We start from the raw sequence: 21648 nt of genomic DNA on the forward strand, positions 1-21648 counted from the left end.
CTTTGTGCACAGCATGATTCCAACCAGTGGATGGTTTTTCCCTTGATTCCCATTGACTCCTTGATGCAATACTCGATCAAATGCTGCCCTGATATCAAGGGCAGTTACTCTCACTTCACCTCTTCAGTTCAGCTCCTTTGTCTGTATCTGGATCAAGACTGTAGGTCAGGAGCTGAGTTACTTTGGCAGAACCCAAACTGAGATTCTGTGAGCAGGTTGTTGCTAAGCAGGTACCATTTGAAGGCACTATCGATTATCCCTTCTATTATTTGCTGATGACTAATGAAGCAGTAACTGGCCAGGTTGGATTTGTCCTGCTTCTTATGGGCAGGATATACCTGGGCATTTCCCAAGTCAAGATAATTCCTGATCAAAATGTTCTTCCTTCATGTGTACAATCTCAACATGTAAATTACCTCATTGTTTTTCATGCATGATATTTAAATTGTCACACGTGTATTCATTTTAACACTTAAAACAGGCATCTTTGTGTTAAATCACAACTGAAGTGACCTGCATAGTTCAGACATTTTCAAATTACTTCTGTATATAAAGTATACAGTATGGTAAGTGAACTTCTTTTGTAAAGGTTTTGTTTGAAGTGACAGAAAGACTAAATGAATCCAAGGCGGTAATTTCTTAGGAGAAATTAATAGATAGCCCAGGCTAAGCAGCAACCTTTCCTTGGCAAAACAAATTAGTTTTTTTTTGGCTTCCAATTGTGTTTACTTCACTTAATTTGCAAATAACTTACTAACACAATTGTCGGCTGCTTTCTTCTGGTTTTCTTCTGCTCCAGCCTGGAAACATTCATACAGGGTTAAGAAAGTAGAGAATTATGTACCGTGCAGTGAGGAAGCTGATATTTTATCCTCAAAATATTTCTTATGTTTCAATTGCTGTCTGTGGAAGTGTTTCTTTTTGTTTGGAGTGAGCCATGTCATTTCTGTCACAGTGGCATTTTATATGAGTAACCCAATGACTTCTTTCGACATGAGTTATAAAACATTTACAGAGTCATAGAAATCTCAGTTCAGAAGAAAACTAATTGTCCTTTGTACATGTGCCTGCTCATCCAAAATTTATTGTGTAATTTTCCTGCATATTTCCCTATAACCTGTAATATTTTCTCCTTAGTCTAATTTATATAACTCATTCAATTTCTCGCTTGAATGACATAATTGACAACTTAAGTAGGCATGCATGATAAAACAATTCCTAATAATTTAAGACATTTTCATTTGGGTATTGCCTCTTTAATGATATTATGTTCCTTCAGAATGTGGTGGCATTCAGACTGGGGAAAATGGATTCATTTCAAGCCCCAATTTCCCATCGCCACACCGTCCTTTGACCCACTGCGCATGGACGCTGGAGGCCCCAGAAGGGCACACCATAAAAGTGAGTCTGTTTTAGGAATGAAGCACATTTGCAGACATGTTCGTCAGCAGTTAACCAGAAAAATGTTTATGGTCTGAACAGCACATATTGGCAGAAAGTATTATTTCATCTTATTTGTACAGGCAGTTCTCCACAGATAGGTATCTAACATCTGTACGTTTATGCCAAATGTGGCTGTGTTATGCCTCCAATGCATTGAAGTCATTTCAGAATACTGCACTTTAACAGTTACCTTTGTTACTCTAACCTTATTCTGAAATATTGTAACCTCAAAAAATGGTCTTGTTTTAGTTGCAACAGGGGGATTGATGTAACCTCTCTCCTAACCAGACACAACTAAAAGACACATCGTGACAGATTTTCCTCTTTACGTTCTCACTTGCAGAATACATGTGTAGTCTCCTGCCCAGATTTTTCCTTCCTCTAACCAAGGAGGTAGAAAAAGTCCAGATGGAGGCTCACCCTGCATACAACATAGAAAAGTGTCCACTATGATTTCCTCTAAATATCTGTAAAGCAGTGTCATTGAAGATTTGTTTGTACTCTAAAAAGTTTTGTATTACCTGTGTTTTTTCACTCACAGCTGAGCTTCATTCACTTCAATTTGACATGTGGCTGGAATTCTGTTACAATCTTGAATGGTGGTTCCTTCAACTCCCCAATCATAGGCCGATACTGCGGCACCATTCCAGCTGAGCCAATTATATCTGGCTTAAACAAGTTGTTCATCGTCTTTAGTTCTAACCACAGCATGCAACATGGCGGTTTCTATGCCACCTGGAAGTCTGATTCGCTAGGTAAGAGGAACAACTATGATAAAAGTAGTTATAATTTTGGAACTCTATCACAAAGTGTTTATTGGCTCTATCCAGTTCTTGAGTTTATGTAGTTTCCAATAATTGAGAAGAGCAGCTGTTGGCCACTGAAAAATCCTAAGTATGTGCTACAGTAGTCAATAGCAGGCACTTAAATCGTTAATCATTCTATTTTTTCTTTTAACTTGACTGTACAGTTACATGTCAAGCCTAATGACAGAGAGCTCTTTGTTGAAACTCAGATAGCAAAAGACTTTTACAAGTACTTAACTGACTTATGAGTGTAAAATGCAGATGGAATAACCCAGTGAACAAACCATTTTCAGTGCATTGGCACTAAGGGATATTAATACCTGGCACTGTATTAACACATTGAGCATGTTTGTGACATCTGGATAAGCTCCCGGCTCAACTTAATCAGCAACAAAATGAGATCATACTTCAATAACCTTTCAGGTATAACCTCACTTTTTAAAGAGTTGCCCATTAGAAGAATATTTATCAGAGGGTGTCATCCAGTGTTCAGAGTAACATTATTCTCTGATAGTTATCATCGGTGTTATTAATATGCTGTAAGGAAATCTCAAACCACATTTAAGACACTTCATGACACGTAGCAGACATAGCCTTGGAAATATTCTACTGCTGAGAGGTTACATTGCAAGTGCCTGATTTCCACAATTAACTTTTTTATTTGAAATATGGGTTCAGTATTAACTAAACAAATCAGTGTAAATCTGCATGTATTAAATGTACAGCCAGTGGAACTTGCCTTTTGTCATCACTACAGTCTTTAAAAATCCTCCATCAAGTTATAAGATGAAATGTTTTCAAAAGTGATGGCGTAAATAAATTTGCACGAAAAATAATTTTGCTTAGCAAGTACAATTCTTTGACTTCACATTTTAATCTGTATGTCAATATTTTTTTATGACAAATCCAACCCTTACCCTGCTTGATTAGTGTTTATTGGATAATGACAACAGTTGCCAATAAGTCAAGGAGAGCTTCCTGTTATTTTCCATCATAGCAGATGCTGTAAAGAGATAAAAATCAGTGGAAAAAGTTGTGAAAATATACTCAACAATAAAACTTGTAGCATCTGCAGTGGTAATAATCTTTTTACTGGTGGACTGTCAGAAAGAATAGAATCCTAATTATCATAATCTCTGAATGAATAATTCACGCACAAGGTATACCTTCTACTCTGCTTTTGGATATTGAATGCCAATGATCTGCACATATATATTGCACTCTTCAGCTGGAAGTTTTTGTTTCTGCATTGAGTGATTACTTTTATTAATAGAAGTTTCAGATTGAATTCATGATTTTGGAGTTCGAATTTCAATCCTTTCCATTCACAAAGCAGACCAACCATTGGCTTTATTTCAATTTATCCTACTTTTTTATCTTTTGGTGGTGTTATTTAGGTTTTCATAGTAAGCAAGTACTATAAGCCATCCAATATATGAGCTATTTGAATTTCTTATTAGCAAAATCAGTTTATCAGGATATGTTTGTGAACATAATTAAAGTTGCTTGTTTTAAAAAAGGTGCAATACTGAACAAATTATTTCAATGTGATCAAGTTTTGACTAAATGATGCTGCACACCTATTAGTCCCTGGCTAAGAGTTTGAAATTTGGAATCTCACAGCCATTCAGCTCCATTAAAATTAATGGAGAAGTAGTCCATGTGCTGGGTCCTACCTGGCACAGGATGTTTGTATGGATTCCCTATCATAAATGATGCAGATCTCTCCCAAAGCCACACCGCGAAGCCGGATTCCATGGGTAGTGTTTGGACAAACAACAGTGACTTGTACACGCTAACATCTGGATTTCCATATTTGGGGAAAATCCAGAAGTTGCCCATAGATACAGTATATGGGAATTAAGTATCCAGGCCATTAACTCTCTTTCTCTCCAGAAACAGTTGTGATTATTTCAGATTCCTAGCATAGAGTCATAGAGTACTACACCACCAAAACAGGGTCTTCGGCCCATCTAGTCCATGCTGACCTGATCTTCTGCCTAGTCCCACCTACCTGCACCCGGACCATATTCCTTCAAATCCCTCCCATCCATTCTATCTAAACTTCTCTTTAATGTTACAATTGAACCCGCATCTACCACTTCCACTGGCAGCTCATTCCACACTCGCACCACCCTCTGAGTGAAGCAGTTTCCCCTCAGATTCCCCTTAAATATTTTACCTTTCACCCTAAACCTATATCCTCCAGTTCTAGTCTTACCCAACATGAGGGGGAAAAGCCTGCATGCACTCACCCTAACTATACCCCTCATAATTTTGTATACCTCTATAAGATCTCCCCTCATTCTTCTGCACTCCAGTGAATAAAGTCCTAACCTATTCAACCTATCCCTGTAACTCAGGTTCTCAAGTCCCAGCAACATCCTTGTAAATTTTCTCTGCACTCTTTCAAGCTATTGATATCTTTCCTGTAATTAGGTGACCAGAACTGCACACAATACTCCAAATTCGGCCTCAGCAATGTCCTGTACAACTTCAACATAACATTCCAACTCCTGTGCTCAATGGCCTGATGTATGAAGGCCAAACTGCTAAAAGCTCTCTATATGACCCTATCTACCTGTAACACCATTTTCAAGGAACTATACACCTGTATTCCCAGGTGCCTTTGTTCTACTGCACACCTCAGAGCCCTACCATTCACTGTGTAAGTCTTACCCTGGTTTGTCTTCCCAAAGTGCAACACCTCACACTTGTCTGCATTAAATTCCATCTGCCATTTTCCTAGCTGGTCAAGGTCATGCTGCAAGCTTTGATAGCCTTCCTCGCTGTCCACTACACCCCCAATCTTGGTGTCATCTGCATATTTGCTGATCCAGTTTACCACATTATCATCTAAAACATTAATATAGAAGATAAACAACAACGGACCCAGCACCAATCCCTGCGGCACACCACTTATTACAGGCCTCCAGTGAGAGAGACAACCATCTAGTACCACTCTGGCTTCTCCCACTAAGCCAATGTTGAATCCAATTGATTTCTTCATCCTGAATGCCAAGCAACTTAACCTTCTGGACCAGCCTCCCATGCGGGACTTTGTCAAAGGCTTTGTTAAAGTCAATGTAGACAATGTCCACCGCCTTTCCTTCATCAACCTTCCTGGTAACCTCCTTGAAAAAACTATTAGATTGGTTAGGCATGACTTGCCATGCACACAGCCATGTTGACTATCCCTAATCAGGCCCTATATATCCAAATACTTATATATATTCTCTCCTTCAGAATACCTTCCAATAATTTACCCATGACTGACTTCAGGCTCACTGGCCTATAATTTCCTGGATTATTCTTAGAGCCTTTCTTGAACAATGGAACAACACTAGCTATCCTCCTGTCCTGTAGCTAAGGATGTATTGAATATCTCTGCCAGGGGCATTGTAATTTTGGCACTAGCCTCCCGCAAAGTCCGAGGGGGACACCTTGTTGGGCCGTGGGGATTTATCCACTTTAATTCAACTCAAAACAGCCAGCACCACCTCTTCCGTAATCCAGATACAGTCCACAACCTCACTACTCTTTTGCCTCAGTTCTATAGTCTCTGCATCTGTCCCTAGAGTAAATACGGATGCAAAAAATCATTTAAGATCTCCCCCATCTCTTTCGGCTCCATGAATGGATGACCACACTGATCTTCAAGAGGACCAATTTTGTCCCTTGCTACCCTTTTGCTCTTAATATAGCTATAGAATCCCTTGGGATTGTCTTTCATCTTGTCTGCCAGAGCAACCTCATCCTCTTTTTGCCCTCCTGATTTCTCCCTTAAGTGTCCTCTTGTATTTCTTATACTCCTCAAGCACCTCATTTGATCCCAACTGCCTGTACCTGATATGCACCTCCTTCTTTTTCTTTACCAGGTCCTCAATACCCCTCGATAAACAAGGTTCCTTAAACCTATTAGCTTTGCCTTTTATCCTATCAGGAACATACAGTTTCTGTACTCTCAATATTTCACTTTTGAAGGTCTCCCACTTACCAAGCATCTCTTTGCTGGAAAACAGCCTATCCCAGTCCACACCTGCCAGATCCCTTCTGATGCCATCAAAGTTGGTTTTACTCCAATTTAGAATCTTAACCCTAGGACCAGTCCTATCCTTCTCCATTATTATCTTGAAACTAATGGAATTATGATCACTAGATCCAAAGTGTTCCCCAAAACTCACTTCTGTCACCTGCCCCATCTCAATCCCTAAGAGGTGATCCAGTATCATGCTCTCTTTAGTTGGGACCTCTACATATTGATTAAGGAAACTTTCCTGAACACATTTGACAAGCTCTATCCCATCCAATCCCTTTACAGTATGGGAGTCCCAGTCAATATGTGGAAAGTTAAAATCACCTACTATCACAACCTTATTTTTCTTGCAACTGTCTGCTATCTCTCCACAAATTTGTTCCTCTAAATCTCGCTGACTATTGGGAAGTCTATAATAGAGTCCCATTAATGTGGTTATCCCTTTTTTTTATTCCTCAGTTCCACCTATTTTGCCTCAGTGGATGAAGCCTTCAGTATGTACTCTCTGAGCACTGCCGTGACATTTTCCCTGATGAGTAATGCCACCCCTCCCCCTTAATGCCACCCTCTTTAATACTTCCCTCTCTATCATGCCTAAAACAACGGAACCCCAAAACATTAAGCTGCCAGTCCTGCCCCTCCTGCAACTAAGTCTCACTAATGACTACAACATCAGAATTCCATGTGCCGATCCATGCTCTAAGTTCATCTGCCTTTCCTACAATACTCCTCGTATTGAAATAGCCACATCTCAGAACATTAGTCCCATCATGCGCATCAACCAATCAATCTCTGTGTTTGCTTGTAGGCTTAACGTCTGCTTTCCCCACAGCCACTCCACTGCTCTGCTACTCTGGTGTGCGCCCCCCCGACGCTAGAAAACTGCCCCCACCCCTCGAGCAGCACTAGCAAATCTTCCTGCAAGGACATTGTTCCCCCTCCAGTTCAGGTGCAAACTGTCCCATTTGTACAGGTCCCACCTGCCCTGGAAGAGATCCTAATGATCAAAAAGTCTGAAGCACTATCTCCTTCGCCACGTGTTAAACTGCACTATCTCCTATTTCTTGCCTCACTAGCACATGGCATGGGTAGCAATCCCGAGATCACCACCCTGAAGGTCCTGCCTTTTAACTTAGCATCTAACTCCCTGAACTCACTTTGCAGGACCTCATCACCCTTCCTGCCTATGTCATTGGTACTGATGTGGACCACGTCTTCTGGTGGCTCACCTTCCCCCTTAAGAATGTGTAGGATTTTACCTTATAACTTTATAGGCTTTTGAGCCACGGCAGTCCTAAATATGAATATATTTCCTTTCTTCTAGGCTGTGGTGGCTTTGTTCATGCAGAGAGTGGCCCTTTCAAATCACCAAACTGGCCGCAGAAATTTCCCGATAATAGTGAATGTACGTGGAGGATTACAGGCCAAGACAGCAAACACCTTGAGATTACTTTTGATGAGAATTTCCAGATTCCAGACAGCACTAATATCTGTAAGACCAGCTATGTGAAGGTTAGTGCCTTGAAATAAAAACAGTTTTCAGACTGTAAAGAGTCAAAATAATGTTCAGACCTCCCACACTATGTGATCAGTACTGGAAAGCAACATTTTTTGCTGTAGAAAGTAGACTTCTTTGACATAAGTCTTTATTGAGATTGGTTCTGTTGTAAATCTGTTGGTTAGTATTGTGGCCTGCATGCCATCACAGAGCAAACACAAACTGAATATGAACTTCTTAAAGCAGTCAAATTTGAGGCAGGTGTTCCACGGTCTTTCCTGACTGATGGACTCAAAGGCTTTAATGAGTTTGAAGAAGATCATGTATAATAACCAGTGCTGCTCCCTGAAATTTTCTTGACGTTGTTGTGTGGTGAAGATAATGTGTACTGAGTCTCTGGAAAGACAGAGAGTAGCTCTTGGCCACTGGGAGGAAGACATTCAGAAGGACCCTGGTGATGCTGGGGGACCCTGCCATAGTTACCATGATTTGTCTCCTTTCTTTAAGATATCATGATTACAACATCTCTGAGGTCACCTGGTATGTCCTCTTCCCAAATGTGGGTGATGAGACTGTGAATTTGTGACTGAAGCTTTTCATTGCCATGTTTTAGGATTGCAGATTAGCCCTACTAGGTTGCTGTGGAGTGGAGGCAAGGACACTCACGTCAAGGACAGAGTTGAAGTGTTCCCTTCAGCAGATGTAGACTGTCTCTCGATCCATGGTGGTTTCATCTCCTATCCTTGCCTCTTAGCGGGGTAGGGCCTTGGGCGTTTGGGCCATAGATGGATTTCATAGTACTGCAGAACCCACACATGTCATGGCTGTCAGCAAGTTGCTGAGCCACCAGCAGTAGATATAATTCTTAATGCCTAAGGGATCAAGGGATATGGGGAAAGGAAGGAACAGGGTACTGAAGTGGATGATCAGCTATGATAATATTAAATGTTGGAGCAGGCCCTAAGGGCCCAATGGCCTATTCCTGCTCCTATTATCCATATTTGTATGTAACATGTAGGACAGCTCCGAGCAGCATTACTGGCCTAAGAAGAAGAAATTTGTCAGCCCATAAAGTTAAGTGCCAAGGATCACTTGGAAGAAGAAGCCTCAACTAGGGTTTTCAATCATCAAGACAGTAGAAGGATGTTGCCATTTGCCAACCACTCTGCTGTTACCTTTTAATGAACAATGTCGGAGAAGAGCAGCAAAATGGAACATAAATAAGGAATTATAACTAGGAGATTTTAAATTTAAATTTAATTCAAGAACAAATTTAACTCCAGCCTATGTTGCAGAACATAGGTGATAAGAAAATTACAGAAATATTTTGAAATGTTTCTGATTGAATTCTATTTAATGTGCACATAGAGACGCATTATCATTTAATAATTCATCCATAATAAATACAATGCAATCCTCAGTTGCCACTCACAATCTCATGAAATTTGTTTTGGAGGTGGTTCTAAAGTCAGTCATTCACAAAATGATTGATATAAGTGCATTAGAAATTATATGAGGAAGAAGAAGAAAAGAGCTTCCATTTATGTCATGCATTTATATGGTGCATCAGGATATCCTAAGACTTCTTACAACCGGTAAGATAATTTAGAAGCCAGTTGCTGCTGTGCTGATAGTGTTTATGCCATTTTTTCCCAAGGACCCACTCATCTTCTACAGAAATTCTAGGGAACAATTTAAAGGACGCCCCTGGAAATTTGGCACTGGAGGTGTTTGACAGATAGAAGTTAAGAAACATAAATCAGCAAACTTCTCTTACCAATGTTGCAATTAAAGGTTGTAACAGTACTCAGAGATGCTGGCTAGCAGCCATGAACCATACACAATTTTGCTGCCCTAATATAAGTGGCAGTAAGGCTATTCAAAAGCATAGGACTCTCTTAGATACTGAGATACATAGTTTATCATTTATGACAAGGACATTACTTACTGTGAGGCATTTGAGACAATCCATTAATTCTTTTTCTGAGTGACTTACAGAAAATCTTGCCTCATCAACCTGAACTGCAAGACTTTTTGTTGCAAGACTTTCTTGCTCTCTCTCTCTCTCTCTCCACCTCTTTCACTCATTAACAAACTCTCACTCAACACATACACATGTACACACATTTTCTTTTCACATACAAACAATTATTTTCTCACCACTTTAATCTCACATGCAGGGAAACTGGCTGAATGAATTAGTTTCCATTAACAACACAATATAAATGCCCATTAAGGATTTCACAAGTTCATGCCTGGAACTGGATCTGTAACTCTACAACTTGTGACTGACATTAACTTGTAACTACGATGACAACATCTTGCACATGTGAAGTGGATAATGGAATATCCAGATGTGAGAGCAACTTGTAAAAAGATATGTAAAAAATAAAATGTGGAATTGATAGAATTTCTTAATCACAAAGCTGTAGCTTTGTTAAGTCATAAGATAAGCAAAGAAAGTACTGATTATACTCTTGGATCACACTGCTATTCCATGTAGCACTCATTTAAAGTGTAACACGTGTAGCCTAAGGATATTGTACAGAAATCAGACCATCAAAGAGGAAATCTGAGAACAATGCATCCTTGGCTTCTTCACCATGAGTCTTTGATTTACAAAGTACAATGACTTTGCTGAGTACAACGTATGTTAAAATTTCATGAAATGCCGATGCTGCTGGGTAAAAATGTATGGAACTGAGTTAGTAATCAGAAACTAAGAAAGCTTGGATCAGATGCCATTTATCTTCTACATCACAAGTATCTTTAATGTGCGGCTGTCTTAATTGCAAACAATTACTGTTATTGAGTAAAGAAGCCTCTAATGCCTCATCCAAAGAGAACTAAATTTAGTCAATGATATTTTGTACCAGATATTAGTGCAAAACTGTTTAGGTAGTGCTCACTAAAACTAAAGGCTAGCTTTGTTATATCAGCTTCTTATTAATTTTGAAGGTGGTTAATATTGTTTAAGTAGGTTACTTCTGTCAAAAAGACAGATCTACACAGCTAGGTCTGTTTTCACAGGGTTCAATGGATATTTAAAAAAGCAAGCATATTTTATGGATCAGCAATTAAGTTATGTCTAGCCATGGGAACAGAATATTACTGCACTGACATAAAACTATGTAGTTCATGGAGAGATTATTCTCCATTTGATTCATTGAGAGCCAAAGTTCAATTTCAAGGTTTGCAAGCAAGGCTTTTAGATATTTAACCCTTTATGAGCTGGTTCCAGATTTCTGTTTTGGAATTAAACATCATATTTGTTCTCCCTTCCTTTGTTGTAAATTACTTAATGTGAACAAAACTGTTTGATAGTTTAACTTGTTATAAATATAGCTGGCATTAATCATTTTCTGACTTATTGAATGACTTGGTGTCATTATTTGATTTCATACCACGTTGCTTCAGATTACAGACAATGTTGTGAATCATCAAGACTTCCTGGTGAGTGCAGTCGTTTCGCATTAGGTACAACATTTTGTCTGAAAAAGGTACATGCATACAAACGAAGTAGGGGCAGGAGTAGGCTGCTCGGCCCCTCAAGCCTATTCCACCATTAATAAAGACACAAGAGATTGCAGATGCTGGAATCTAGAGCAACAGAAAATCTGCTGGAGGAGCTCAGCATGTCAGGCAGCATCTGTGGGGGAAAGGAAATGTCAACAATTCCTGTCCCTCCGCAGATGCTGCTCAACCCATGAAGATCCTCCAGCAGATTATTTGTTCCACCATTTAATAATATCATAGCTGATCTGATTATAATAAATTGTAAAAACTAACCCTTTTATAAAGAGATGACTAAGTCTTTGTAAAAAAAAATTATTCAAATGATAAAAAAATGAGACAATTGATTATTATTGTGTGCCTTTTGCATGTTCCATTGCATTAAAAGTACTATATAAATGCAAGATGTAATAAAGAACGTGTAATACAAGACATACTCTTCCAGCTACTGTGGAGAGTCCAGAAAAGGAGTAATTGCATGCACCAATAGTAGGAAGAAGGTCATAGAGTCCCCTAAGGGGTGAGCAGAGGAACTAGTACAGGCTGCTAACGAAAAGATGTAAACTGCTGTGCAAGGGAACGTCTGCAAGAAGGTTGCTGTGAGTAAAAGCAGAAAATGGTGGAAACACTCAGCAGGACAGGTAGCATCTGTGGAAAGAGAAACAAAGTTAATACTTTAGGTGCAGCAAAGGGTTTCAGACCTGAAACATTAACTCTTTTTCTCTTTCCACAATTGCAGTCTGACCTGTTGAGTGTGTCCAGTATTTTCTGCTTTTATTTCAGATTTTCAGCATCTGTAGCATTTTTGATTTTTATCAGGTCTTTGGGAGTGGGTGAGTACCACTCTCTTAATGCTTACACTATAGGAAACTTTGCAGTACTGTCAAATACCTCTGCTTGCTCTGAATATTTAAACCACATTAACAAAGAATCGAAGGTTCCCCACCATGACAGTTGACCTTTATTTGACATCTGTGCTGTTGCACTGGACAGAAAACTATCAAATATGGCACAAATCACCAAAACCTCGGTAGGTTCTGACTTTGAGACCAGTTCAGACACCTGTGTGATCTTGCTTTGGAGATTTTCTGTGGTTACAGAACTACCTAGTGGCAGGATAACCCATACAAAGATTGTTTTTGCAAGTGGGTTTGAAGCTTGAATGCATAAGTGTTGGATGTCGACTCTTATCTTGCCCTGTTTTTTACACATTTCACATCTGATAGACATGGAATGATGTTTCTATTTGCACATTTTCTTCTGGCGTTTCTAGCCATCATATTTTCAGAGGGAACTTACTGAAACCATCAAATTATGTGGGGATTGGGGTCCCAGTTTGGGTCATTTTACCTAAGGTATACTTTTCAGAAGTTTTGTGCAGCACCTTGCTCATGACTGAATGTCTGGGCCTTTGAATAACAGCACTATGAAGTCTTCAGCATTAGTAAATCTGGCTCCTTCATGAGTGAACACTGCTATTCTTTACTCAGTTAGACTAACATGGTTGAAAATTTCCCCAGAGGTGAATTTTGAACATTGCGCTACTATTGAGGTTGTTGTTTGCTGGATGCCAGAAAAAGCGGTGTCGCTATACAAGAAAATCTTGCACCAAAAAGCCTATATTCTATTTGACAACTGGCATTAGCTCTGTGAATGTATTCAAGGTTACATAACTCTCTGCTCAAGTGATTTTTGTCTGTGCAATGCCTGTTTTTCCAGTGTTTATCAAATTTGCAAGCCCTGATATTTGACTTCTTTGATCTTGAAGGTGAGGCAGAAACTTTAGGGTTTTATTTTCTTGCAAGTTTGTCAGTGGTTATCTCTCTCATGTTACTAAGTTACTTGTGTAGAGTCCAAGGCAGGATTTTTTTTAATCCATTCATTCACAGGAGGTGGATTTTGCAGGGATGTACTGCCCATTCTAAATTGCTGCTGAACTAAGGGAGTTGAAAAGAAATCTAGAAGAATTTAGCCAAATGACCTGAAATATCTTCCCTCACATTATATTTGGTTATTTTATGAAGAAAATAATACATTTCTCTTGCTATAACTGATTTTTTTTTATCAGAACATGGAAGAAGTCATTTGATCTATTGTGTTTACAAGAAACCTAGATATTGGATTCTTTCCATTATGGAGACCCCTTTCATATGACAAGATTAATTGCCTCATCAGAGAGCAAGGGGTAATTGTGGTGAGGGAATTGCATCACCACTCCAAATCAATTGCAAGTATGCTGCTGAACCTCAGCCTAGTATTTGGAGACAATCCAAAAGAAAATTAGTGAAATGATTGTTCAAACTGAAAGAATTATTTTCTTTCTAAATCTACAGATCTGGGGAGGAATTTCTGAAACTGATGAAACCTTGTTGGCTACTATTTGTGGAAACACTCCTCCACCTGGCCCTGTCATTGCACCAGCTAATGTTGTGACAGTCCGATTTCAGTCTAAAGGCAGCACTGGAACTGGCTTCTCGGCATCTTTCACCAACCGTAAGTCAGTATTTTAAAAGTTCTGGAAATGTATTCTGATTTGTATGCAGAAGTCTCCCAAGAAACGCTTTGAATATTATTAGCTGCTTTTTTTTAAGTATTGAGAATCCAGATCTTGCCAGCAAATCTTTTTAATTGTTTTAACATGTTGTGTTTCACATCATGCAAGAGCAGCAATGAAATCTTCCCACTCTCAGCAACTCATCAATTTATGATTGAGTAAGAGGAATTGTTGGGATTAGTACAGATTGGTATCTGATGGTCAGCATAGATACAATGGGCCCAAGGGCCTGTGCTATACGAAAACCATTGTGCTGTTGAGTTGTTCACGTCACTGGTGCCAAAGACACAGAGCTAGACTCTGTCCACTCCCACCCTTAGCATTACTGTCTACAATCTAAAGTGTGGTCTCGCACCCTGGAATAACAAGAAAATTGAAATTGTTGTACCCACAACAAGATTCAATTGAAAATTGCAACGTATAACCTGAATTTTAGAAGTTCTGATTTGAACATATGAAGATTGATTATACTAACTCCAGCTGTGTTTTACATTTATTTTAGGATGTGGGGCCAATTTTACTGCTTCTGCTGGACGTGTTATGTCACCCAACTACCCAGGCTATTATGACCCAAACCTAAACTGTGAATACTTGATCAATGCTGCCAGTCATCAGTTCACAATTCTACAATTCGAGACATTCAATATAGAAGGTATAATTTAAGATTGTCATGTTTTGTTGACAAATAGTCATTATGTCTTTCAACTAGAACTGAAAGTGCGATGAGAGAGACATAAACTTGAAAAGAATCTGTTGTTTCCATGGTGTATGGTTTGGCATCATTACTACAGGGTGTCCCTTGCCCAAAGTTTTGAATATTTTTCCACTATTCCATGAAAGTAGCTCAAAGCTTCAGTAGAAGTAATTGCAAGTAGACATTAGTAGTAATTGCAATTTGTGAGCTTCAAAAGGCAAGCATTTTTCAGCACAATTATCAATGAAATTCCAGCTGTTGGAAATGTCACTTAGATGAGAGTAATAAATGCAATGTTCATGCCCACCCTTTTAAGAGTTTGAACCTAGAAAAGGCTCAAAGTATGTAGAAGAAAATAGGATTTCCACATCTTACAATGACCTTGGCCTTCCCTATCTCAGTAATCTCCTTGAGCCCTAAATTTTCTCAATATCTCCAATTGTGGGTTCCTGTGTAATCTGATTTCAACTTCTCCACCACTAGTAGCCATTTTTCAGCAGTCAACACCATGGAGTTCTTTTAAATTCACTGTTTTCTAAGCGAGAGTGACTGGCCTTGACATCAAGGCAACATTTGGCCAAGAGTGCCATCAAGCAGCTGTGTCAAAACTGGAGTCCAATGTTATGTTAGCTCCAAAAGCACTCCCATCACGCACAAAGGAAGATGGTTGTGGCTGTTGGAGGTCAATCAGCCCAGCTCTTCCATTACAAGGTCAGAAGTGAGGATGTTTGCTGATGATTTTGCAATGCTCAATTCCATTCATTACTCTCCAGCACATAAAGCAGTTCATGTCTGCATGCAGCAAGGCCTTAATAACATGCAAGCATGGGCTGATAAGTGCAAGTTACATTGGCATCATTAAAGTGCCTGGCAATGATGATCTCCAACAAGTATGAACCAACCACCTAGCCTTAATATTCTTAGGCATTACCATCACTGAATCTCCCAGTATCGACATCCTAGGGGTCACCATTGACCAGAAACCCAGCTGCACCAACCACATAAATATTGCAGTGACAAGATCAGATCAGATGCTACAACAATGACTCAATTCTTGACAGCCTAATGCCTCTCCACCATCTGCAAAACACAAGTCAGGAGTACACTGGAATACTCTTAAGTTTCGTAGATGAGTGCAGTTCCAACAACACTCACGATGCTTGACACCAATTAGGACAAAGCAGCATGCATGATTGACACCTCATCCACTACCCTAAATGTTTTTTTTCACATTCCCATCAGGATATCCTGAAGTATTTTATAGCCATTGGACTACTTTTGAGATATAGTCACTGCTGTTGTGAGAAGAACCAGCAGTCGGTTTGCACATGACAAGCTCCCATAAACCAACAGGATAATCCATTCCACTGACATAGATTGATTGATGAAAGTTGTCCAGGAGGGCAGGGATAATTCTCCCACTCCTTGAAACACTGGAATAGAATTTTTCACATTCATCTGTAAGAGAAGATAAGGCCTCAGCTTCATGTCTCATCAGAAAGATAGCAAAAAATCTACAAGCATAAATAGAAGACTTTTTCAAGGATCTCCTTGTTGCTATGTGCAAAAGTTGGCATAGTGCTTCAGTTAATGGACTAGATTCCAGACAGTTATATTAATGATCCAGAAACACAATTTCAAACCCAACCACTGCTGAGGAATTTAAATTTATGTAATTAAATGTTTAAAAATCTGAAAAAAAGCAAGTAACTGTAGTGATAACCATGCACTGCACTATTTAAACACTCACTAATGTCCTTCAAGAGAGGAAAATTTGGCATCCTTAGTGGGTCTGGCCTCAATGTAATTCCAGATCCATCACTGTGGTTTAATCTTAACTGCCCTCTGAAATGTCCCAGCTTGGCTCAGTGGCAGTATAAGATTGTCAATTAAATGTTGATCTTGGCAGCAGCACTTCATCCAGTGAAGGAATAAATAAAGCAGATATTCTAAAACTCACATGGAAAGTTTTTTTCTGTGGAAAGCAGAATTTGAATAACAATGAGAATAACATTCCTTCCTTTGAGTTCCTGGCATATTTATATCTCTTTTTACATAATGAGTGAGGAATACTTCTTTCAGACATCAAAGGTTTTGTGATCTTCAGATGCACAGATGAAGTTGGGAGGACTTATTTAGAAAATATTGCATGGTGAGACTGTGTGAATGGGCTTTTGAGTTGTTTAGTGGAAACAAACTCATTGCCTTTGCAACACCTGTGGCTGTAGGTGCCTTTGGTTGTGAATAACAGGCTGTGCCTGGATTTCATAGATAGAAAAGCTGGGATAGCACTGAGCAGTAAATTAATCTATTTTGGAGTAAAAGAATCATTGATACAAGTCCGTTCTGGAGGAAAACAAAAGCTTCTTTATTCAATCGATATCTTTTCTGCAAGAGGGCCACACACTCTCTCCCATTGCACAAAGCATGGCATTTTTATACTCAATTTGGAGATGAGGTACAGCAATTTCAACAATGTACAGAGGTTAATTTATCATCTTTTAACCAACCTGAAGCAAGAAGGTGAGTGAACAGCTACTTCTGACATCACTTTCCTTCCTGACTCTTATGTACCTTGGAGACCCTTGCCTCTGATCATTATTTGAGTGGTCTCGTAACACAAGACGGTCCTTTAATTTAATAACTAATACTTGGTGATTAACCACTCTCTTCAGAGGTCATTTGTACTCAACAGGGCTGATCTTCCAAGCCATATCTAGTGACCTTGTCACCTACATGCATTTCTGCAGAGATTAATCATCTCAGGATAAGACCATCCACCTCGGAGTCCTGTTATCTCTTTTTTTAAGGAGCCTTTTATCTCCAAAACATGTGCCTTCTGAGAAAATCTGAGCTATACCATTGATCCTATCTATAGTAATCAAATCTCCATCTGTGTTGTCCTCTGTGTCCATGTGCAAACCCAGGCTCCTCATGGAGTTGCTCCAAAGACTGCTATAATCCTGTGACCTCCAGTTACCTTTAAGAGAACATTTCAATGAACCGTTTATTTCTTAATTGTAGGCTAAGCCTTCCAACTCAGCGATTTGAACCAAGTCTAACTTATGCAAGCAAAAATACACTTAGTCTTACTATATGTTTTAGTAATATAATATTCAGCTAACCTTACCTGCAACCCCTTTTCTAGCTCTCAGCTAACCTGCCCAAGAAAGCCACCACTAAATTCACCTCCTTGATTCCTGTGTCCAGTTGGTAGGTTGGGGTGCTTCAGTTTTTAAATGATACTACTGCTGTTATTACAAATGGTAATACTCATAAATTATTTTGATATCATCCTTTATTTTAATTTTTACACTGCTGAGGCACATAGCTGAAAACTCCTAAATACAGCACCAATGTAAGTTGCTTAGCAACCAAAACATGAGAAAAAATTCTGATCCCTGGATGGATGTTGACATTCATTCCCTAATTCACATTTGGGATCTTCAGGCTTCTGCCTCAGAACCCTATTCATTCCTTCCCAATGTGTCCTGATTTCTTCCTCGATTTAATTTATTATTTAAGTAAATCCATTATTTTTTCTGTACCATATGTTTTAGGAGATGAGAATTGGGCACCCCAAGGGGTACTTTGTATTTGTTCAAGTCATTTATTATTCTATCTCTTGCACCATATGTCCATTCTGTTCTAGTCTGAATATAAAAAATCCATACTTCCCCTATTATAAAAGTGTGACATGATGTAAAACAGATGCTAGTCTGATTTACCTGGCATGTTATTCTATCATATAAAAACAGAGTTCCTCTAGTGATGACATAATATGTTCCATATACCCTATCAACAGCGTGGGTCTGTTCCAAATTGGACAGACTGGTCTCTCCTGGTCCGGAGGTAGCCACTGAAGACAGCTGTCCAATCCCCTGCCAGGTGTTGGCAGATTGTCAAGGGTCCTACATCCCTGTACCTCACAATCCCTTTCAATGGTCAGGTGTACTGATCCTTTTTCCAGATCACCACGTTACTCACCTCATATTGAGGTAACAGGGAGTCCTCCTGACCTATTGCTGAGATCAATATGACCATTCCTGTGTATTGACTCTTTAGCAAACATAGTCAGATATTTGAGGCTGTCTGCCGCAGCATACCATTAAGCGTGGTTAATCCACCTGGGACTTCATCTCTCTGGATCCATTTGAAGTTATGTTTCATTTGGCCAATTATTAAGCTCCTATAGCAGATGCTGGCTTAGGTTAGTTGGGTCACATCCTTGTCTTCCAAGTCAATTAGGTAATTGATGGTGCTTAAGTGTCCTCCATCATCTTAATCAAGGATCTGGTCATTTGGGCCCTCAATCCCCTAGCATTGCACCTTTTTAGGTTAAATCTGCTCCTCTTCCCATTAATCATTTTAACTCCTGTTTCAGGGAATACATCTGCATCTGAATCCCATGTAGATCTATCATATTCACTAAGCTTGTCTCAGTATTTGCTCCAGTCACCACATAATTTATCAAAGTCTGCTTATGTTGATGGCTGTACAGGTATTTACTCATTCCCATAGTATCTGCTGCTCCCTGGAGGACTATATGTGCTAGCCTTTAGTACATTGTGACGACTCGATAATTACGTCATGTGAGCAACCCCAAATAGATAAGTTGATAACTATAGGTACAACTTTGTATCTTACATTCTCATACATATTTAGCCCCTCTTCCCAGTACATTGCTCTGCTAACAGGCCCACCTCATCCACTCCAAAGACAGTTTACAGTCACCTGCCTATAAACTCATGATAGAAAAACACATGCCTTGGGGATAAGTGGTCCAAATCTACAGGTAATCTCCTGCAGCTTCATTAGTAATCAAGGTGACATTCCACTTCCCTGCTACATCTGATTTTAAGAACTGAATCTAGTAAGCTGGGCCCCTTGTGTATCAGTTATGTCTACATCCCAACCACCTTTTTGTCAAGTCACACTTATAGAGGTTATTGAAAATTTAACAGAACATTCACATGTCATCACCCTGGCATCCCTCCATCCAAAATGCTGGAGGAACTCAGCAGGTCAGGTGGCATCAATGGAGGGAAATTAACAGTTGACGTTTCGGGCCGAGAACCTTCATCAGGACCTGTCCTGATGAAGGGTCTCGGCCCAAAGTTTTGACTGTTCATTTCCCTTCATAGATGCTGCCTGACCTGCTGAGTTCCTCCAGCATTTTGTGCGTGTTGCTCCAGATTTCCAGCATCTGTAGTCTCTCTTGTGTATCCCTCCATCCAATTAGTTTTTTCAATGTCATTATGTGTGAGTGGCAGTGGCTGAATCAGTGCTAGGGTCACCTTCCTTCCCAGTGTCCAGATTCTAGTCCTAGTTGTGGACCTCTCTCACCAAGTTATACCTTCACACTGGGTCAACCAGATCCTTTCTTAAACAGTACATAGGAGTATGGTGCTCATTGCCAGTAATCCTCCAACAGTCCTGTAAAATATGGGAAACCCCACAAAGCTCTTAATGTAGATTGCTGGATATATGTGACCAGTGCTTATATCCCCCCTGAGACTGTCTCTTGAGTCAGTCTTATTGATCATCTCAATGTCATTTCATAGTTGGCAAATCCAGCGGTCCAGTTGAGTGGTGTTCTTACTGGATTGTTTCAAAAGCAGCCCCTCCATGCATCTTGCATCAGTGGCCCAATGATGTAGAGTTATCTATTCTCTCTCTGTCTCTCTTTTTCTCTGTCCCTCTGTCTCTCTCTCTTCTTTTTTCTCCTGTCTTTTTCTATTTCTTTCTCTGTCTCACTCTCTCTCTCTCTAACCACAGTTATTAAGAAACTGTGCATGAGATCTGGCCCTCAGTATAAGCTCAGCATGTATTTCCTCAGCTTGTTGACCCTTCTCAACCAATCACATCTGCACCACGACATAAATATTGCAAGTTATCCTTTGCTTCTCATAGACAAGGACACAAACTTTTCCAATCAAAAGCCATTGATTACCCATTCTTAACCATTATTTTCCTAATTTATACTTCAAAATCAGATTAATATCCAGTGGTGAATTTAATCACAGAAATGTTTCAATATATCCTAATATATGGGATATATTGTGACTTTGTTCATTTTCCATTTCTAAACTAAAAATAAATCCTATTGCTGGACTGGCAGGTTTAGTCAAGGTTTATCCCTCTTTCCCAATTTAATCTCCATTGTCTGGCATGCAGAATGAAAAAGTTGTTAGTTGAAGGGGTTAACTTCTCTGCAGTTATCCACACAGGCCGCATTTCAAACATATTACAATAAACTAATTATTTTGCGTTGGCTTAGATTCTGTGTGAGTTTTTAAAGATTTAGACTGGATGAAACAAAAGCTATTTCCCATTGTAACTTAATTAAAACACAATTTTAAAAGGTCCATTGACAGAACCAGACACCATAACAGAAGTTCAACTTCAAGGCCAAATTTTATCTCCAATTCCCTATGGCAGCTAGAAATTCCATTGGTAAAAGAAAACACGCCAATGTCTGCAATTAAAATAATCACCTTTAGCCTTTAGTTCAACACTCCTTTAAGATGGAAACATTCCTTTTAAGAAATCAACTAAGTGATACAGACTTCTTTCTACAACTTTTAATAACACTGATTCACATGATGAGTTGGGAGCTCAAAGGTTTGCCAACATGGTAACTTGGTAAATTGGTTTATTGTCACGTAACAAGGTACAGTGAAGAAAGGAAAACAATAACAGAATGCGGTATTAAGTGTTACAATTCCAAAGAAAGTGCAGTGCAGACCGACATTAAGGTGCAGGGTCACAACAAGGTAGATTGTGAGGTCAAGGGTCCATCTTATCATACTGGGGGCCATTCAATAGTCTTATAACAGTGGGATAGAAGCTGTCCTTGAGCTTGGTTGTGCGTGGTCTCAGGCTTTTGTATCTTCTGTCCAATGGGAGGGGAGAGAAGAGAGAATGTCTGGAGTGGGTGGGGTCTTTGATTACGCTGGCTGCTTTGCCGAGGCAGTGAGAAGTCTAGACATAATCCATGGAGGGGTGGCTGGTTCCTGTGATGTGCTGAGCCACGTCCACAACTCTATACGGTTTCTTGCAGTCCCAGGCAGAGCAGTTGCCATACCAAGCTGTAATGCATCC

At 39.5% G+C, this 21648-nt stretch overlaps 1 protein-coding gene across 1 annotated transcript in view; it reads left to right on the forward strand.

The window, feature by feature from the left end:
- cubn (cubilin (intrinsic factor-cobalamin receptor)) overlaps nucleotides 1–21648 on the forward strand; it is a 264528-nt gene that overhangs the window by 165295 nt on the left and 77585 nt on the right. The window contains 5 exon segments of the mRNA XM_052016186.1: nucleotides 1280–1401; nucleotides 1985–2198; nucleotides 7610–7797; nucleotides 13630–13789; nucleotides 14353–14502. Of these exon segments, the coding sequence (XP_051872146.1) occupies nucleotides 1280–1401; nucleotides 1985–2198; nucleotides 7610–7797; nucleotides 13630–13789; nucleotides 14353–14502 (834 nt within the window).

The sequence above is a fragment of the Pristis pectinata genome, chromosome 5 (assembly GCF_009764475.1).
Source record: "Pristis pectinata isolate sPriPec2 chromosome 5, sPriPec2.1.pri, whole genome shotgun sequence".
Lineage (NCBI taxonomy): Eukaryota > Metazoa > Chordata > Chondrichthyes > Rhinopristiformes > Pristidae > Pristis > Pristis pectinata.